The sequence below is a fragment of the Sinocyclocheilus anshuiensis genome, unplaced genomic scaffold, assembly GCF_001515605.1.
Source record: "Sinocyclocheilus anshuiensis isolate Anshui unplaced genomic scaffold, SAMN03320099.WGS_v1.1 scaffold888, whole genome shotgun sequence".
NCBI lineage: Eukaryota > Metazoa > Chordata > Actinopteri > Cypriniformes > Cyprinidae > Sinocyclocheilus > Sinocyclocheilus anshuiensis.
The window spans coordinates 490559-494123 of NW_015549648.1; the positions used below are offsets into that span (position 1 = coordinate 490559).

The 3565-nt window shown below is 32.2% G+C and overlaps 1 protein-coding gene across 1 annotated transcript in view; it reads left to right on the forward strand.

Moving 5' to 3' along the window:
• The first annotated feature begins 1474 nt into the window (after nucleotides 1-1474).
• The window catches only part of LOC107660197 (dead end protein 1-like), a 3372-nt gene continuing 1281 nt past the window's right edge, over nucleotides 1475-3565 (forward strand). The window contains exons 1-2 of the mRNA XM_016449446.1: nucleotides 1475-2020; nucleotides 2209-2326. Of these exons, the coding sequence (XP_016304932.1) occupies nucleotides 1997-2020; nucleotides 2209-2326 (142 nt within the window). The 5' untranslated portion in view covers nucleotides 1475-1996. The remainder of the gene's footprint in view (nucleotides 2021-2208; nucleotides 2327-3565) is intronic.

Below are 3565 nucleotides of genomic sequence, written 5' to 3' on the forward strand. Positions count from 1 at the left end.
TCTTAGTGCTGCGTTCGACACTATAGATCATGATATACTCATAGATCGATTACAAAATATAAATAAAGGTGACTTGACTTGACTTGACTTGTTTCAAATGTGTTATATATGAACTCATCAGCTTGTACGTTATCATAAGCAAAAACAACTAAAAAACAACTTAGTTCATGAATAAATAAACAGTTATATCCTCCTGACTACCAGCTATGGAGTTTTGTCCTCTGTAGAGGACATAATGTTTTAGTGATTTCTCTGAGACGTTACATGTCACAGTTTTAAGTCTGGATGTTCTGTACAGAGCACATTCAGTGCTTTTCAGAGATACCAAATGTTTGGAAGTTTCACCATGACCACTCCCTCTACTTGGTCTTTAAAAATGGCTGACATTAATTTAGTGCTAAAATTGTACATGTTTATAGATACATTGTATATAATGGAAAAAACTTGTTTATGGCCAGTTTACACACATTTTGCATAAAGAAAAATAAAATGGTTTTTAAAAATATCTTTCATAACATAGTTGAGAATCGTCTTTATATAAAGTTTGGTATAAAAAATTAAAATTGATTTGTGATTAAAACAAAAATCCCACTGTTTTTGCCTTTTCATGTCTATTCATGTCTTTTTATTTCTTAAAAAACAGGTTTTTTTTAAGTCCCGATGTCTTCTACAGAGGACACGGCATGACATATCAATAAAATATAATTTTTCAAAAATGTTATTTTTCTAAATTGTTCTTATGCTCTAAACAATGTAATGACATGACAAAATACTAAATTCACAAAACTGTCAGGAGGATATTGCATTTTAATCCAAATTTTTGTAAATTTAAGTATAAATTAATAATAATATAATATAATGTAATATAATATAATACATAAATCTACCACATCTCAAAGTAACACATATATTGAGATTTATTCACAATTGACATCTTAACATTACTTGTGAAAAAAATGTTTGGAATAGAAACTCTTGCATGCTGTGCAGTGTACACTTGCCTACTATATTTAGCTGTTCCAAATCATGGTGTATATTTATTTCAGTGAGTGGCATCCATTTACCATAAACAAAAAAAAAGTTAATTATTTCATGAATAAATATAGTTATATTGCATTTTAATCTAATTTTCTGTAAAAAAAAAAAATAAATTAATTAATTATTTTAGAAAATAATTACAAATAAAAGAAAATAAACCAAACAGCAAGACAAAGAGAAATACTTAGCTATGAAAACAAGCAAGTGCAATGTCCAAGAACAAAACACAAATCTTGAAAAAGCATCTGTTTTTCTCAATCCAATTTTCTGTGGAAAAAAAGGGAGTAAAAAAATAATTTTTAAAAATAAAGTAAATATTACACTTTGGAAACAAATACATCAAATGTCCAAGAAAAACAAAACACAACTCTTTAAAAAGTGTCCACTGTTTGTGTCAGTAGACAGTTTTATGGCGCAGGGGTCATGACCTGTGAAAACTCACCTAATAATACAACACTTTTCCTTGGAATACAAACACTGGAAGATCTCCATATGTCCTGCTGTTTTGTACACATAATAACCAAACGTAAAAAAAAAAAAAGTATTTGCACATAGTGTATATGACTCTCGAAAGATGAAATGAAACATGTTTTTAAACAGTAACAGTGTTGCAGAGTTCGCTCAAATAATCACATGCACAGCTGCCACCTGCTGGTGAAGAGCGGAACGTCTCTAATTATTGTTCCCCCAATTAAACCAGTTTTAAAAAGTTACATAACAGATTCATTCATGCAGACATGAACAATTATACATTTAACAACTGTCTATAAAACCTTAATTGTGTAAGTATCAGCACCATCTCTGCTTAGGACTGACATTTGAGCGCGCTGCGCAGAATCCGCCCCCTTCCCTCAAGCGTGTCAAATAGTGTCTCCAGAGAGTCTTGAGCTTTATTTTAATGACCTTTGCTTGACTTTTCCACCAATTTACAGGTGTGCCATCACAGGTGGACAGCGACATGGAGGGACGGCAGCTACAGCAGGTGAGCGAGTTTATTTACAGTTAATATTTATAAACAGCACACTTGTTTTGCCAAAACTTTGCGCAGTAAGAATTTGACGCAACATGAGTTTATTCGTGTGTCAACACAGTTTGGCGTTTGAGAGCACTTCAGCTCATCGGTATAACACGGAAAGCGTTACACCACCTCTCTAATTTGATTTCTGACAGGTTTTGAACACGCAGAGACTGAAGTCACTACAAGAATGGATGCAGAAAAGCTCAATCACTTTAACACAGGTCAATGGGCAGAGGAAATATGGTGGTCCTCCTCCTGGTAAGTACTCTTGAATGGAACTGAGATGATCAGCCTTTTGCAATTAAAACACAACCTGTGGCGTTTTAAACTCTTTTATGTCTCATAGCATGAGACTGAAGTGTGGTGTGGATGAAGACAGAGCTGTAGCACATGGCCTCTTATTTCCCTTCATAACGTTCAGCAGAGCAGAAACAAGCCGTTTACTTTTCCTTTTAGAGGTTTTAGGAATAAATCTTCATCATCTTGGGTTTAAAGCAGCTTGTCATGTAGAACTGATACGAAAGTTTGAACCAGGCCTCTTTTGTGCTTTGTCTTTACCTCCATTAAAACATGGACACCTGGAGATCAATTAGACTGCAAGTCCTCATTGCTGATCAATTATTGCTGATTGGATGGTTTTAATTATTGCTTGATGGAAATTATTAGTCAAGATCCTTTTTAAAGTAAATTTTGTAGATGTGGGAAATTAAGTTTTAACGTGTTGATCACTTTAGATATAAATAACTTGTTTAAATCAGACACCAACAGTGTTTTCTGCGTAAGTAATATCTCTTTTAGTTGTCACACTGTTAACTTCAGGAATATTATCCCTAATGAGTTGATTTTAAAAGTAATACATGTATACATACGTATGTATAAAATGCCTTTTAAATGTAACAAATCATGAGTGCATAGTACTTCCTTAGTATTTTTTTTTCTTAAGTACATCTAATTTTCAGCTTTGATCTGAGTCTCTGGTCAGTGCTTGTTATGTGATGTTTTCATCAGTTTTTCAGAGTATAATTATATCTTTTTTAAAGGATCATATTGTGAGGATTTTTATTTGCCTTGATCTTTATATCTTCAAGAGCTTAGTGTACTATGAAATATATCTCAAACTCTATATATGTGTATATATATGTATATGTATGTATATGTATATGTATATATATGTATATGTATGAATGTCTATTTTAAATAAATGCTGTTCTCTCAAACTTTATCAAAGAATCCTTTCCAAAAAGTATCATGTTTTCCACCAAAATATGAAGCAGCTCAACTGTTTTTAACTGATAATGTTTCTTGAGCAGCAAATCAGCATATTAGAAGAATGATTTCTGAAAGATCATGTGACACTGAAGACTGGAGTAATGATGCTGAAAATACAGCTTTGACATCACCGGATAAATTGCGTTTTGTAATTTATTAAAATAGAAAATTTTAATTTTATGTTGGAATGTTTCATAATCTTTTAAAATGTTTACCCCCCCCCCCAACTTTGGAACACAA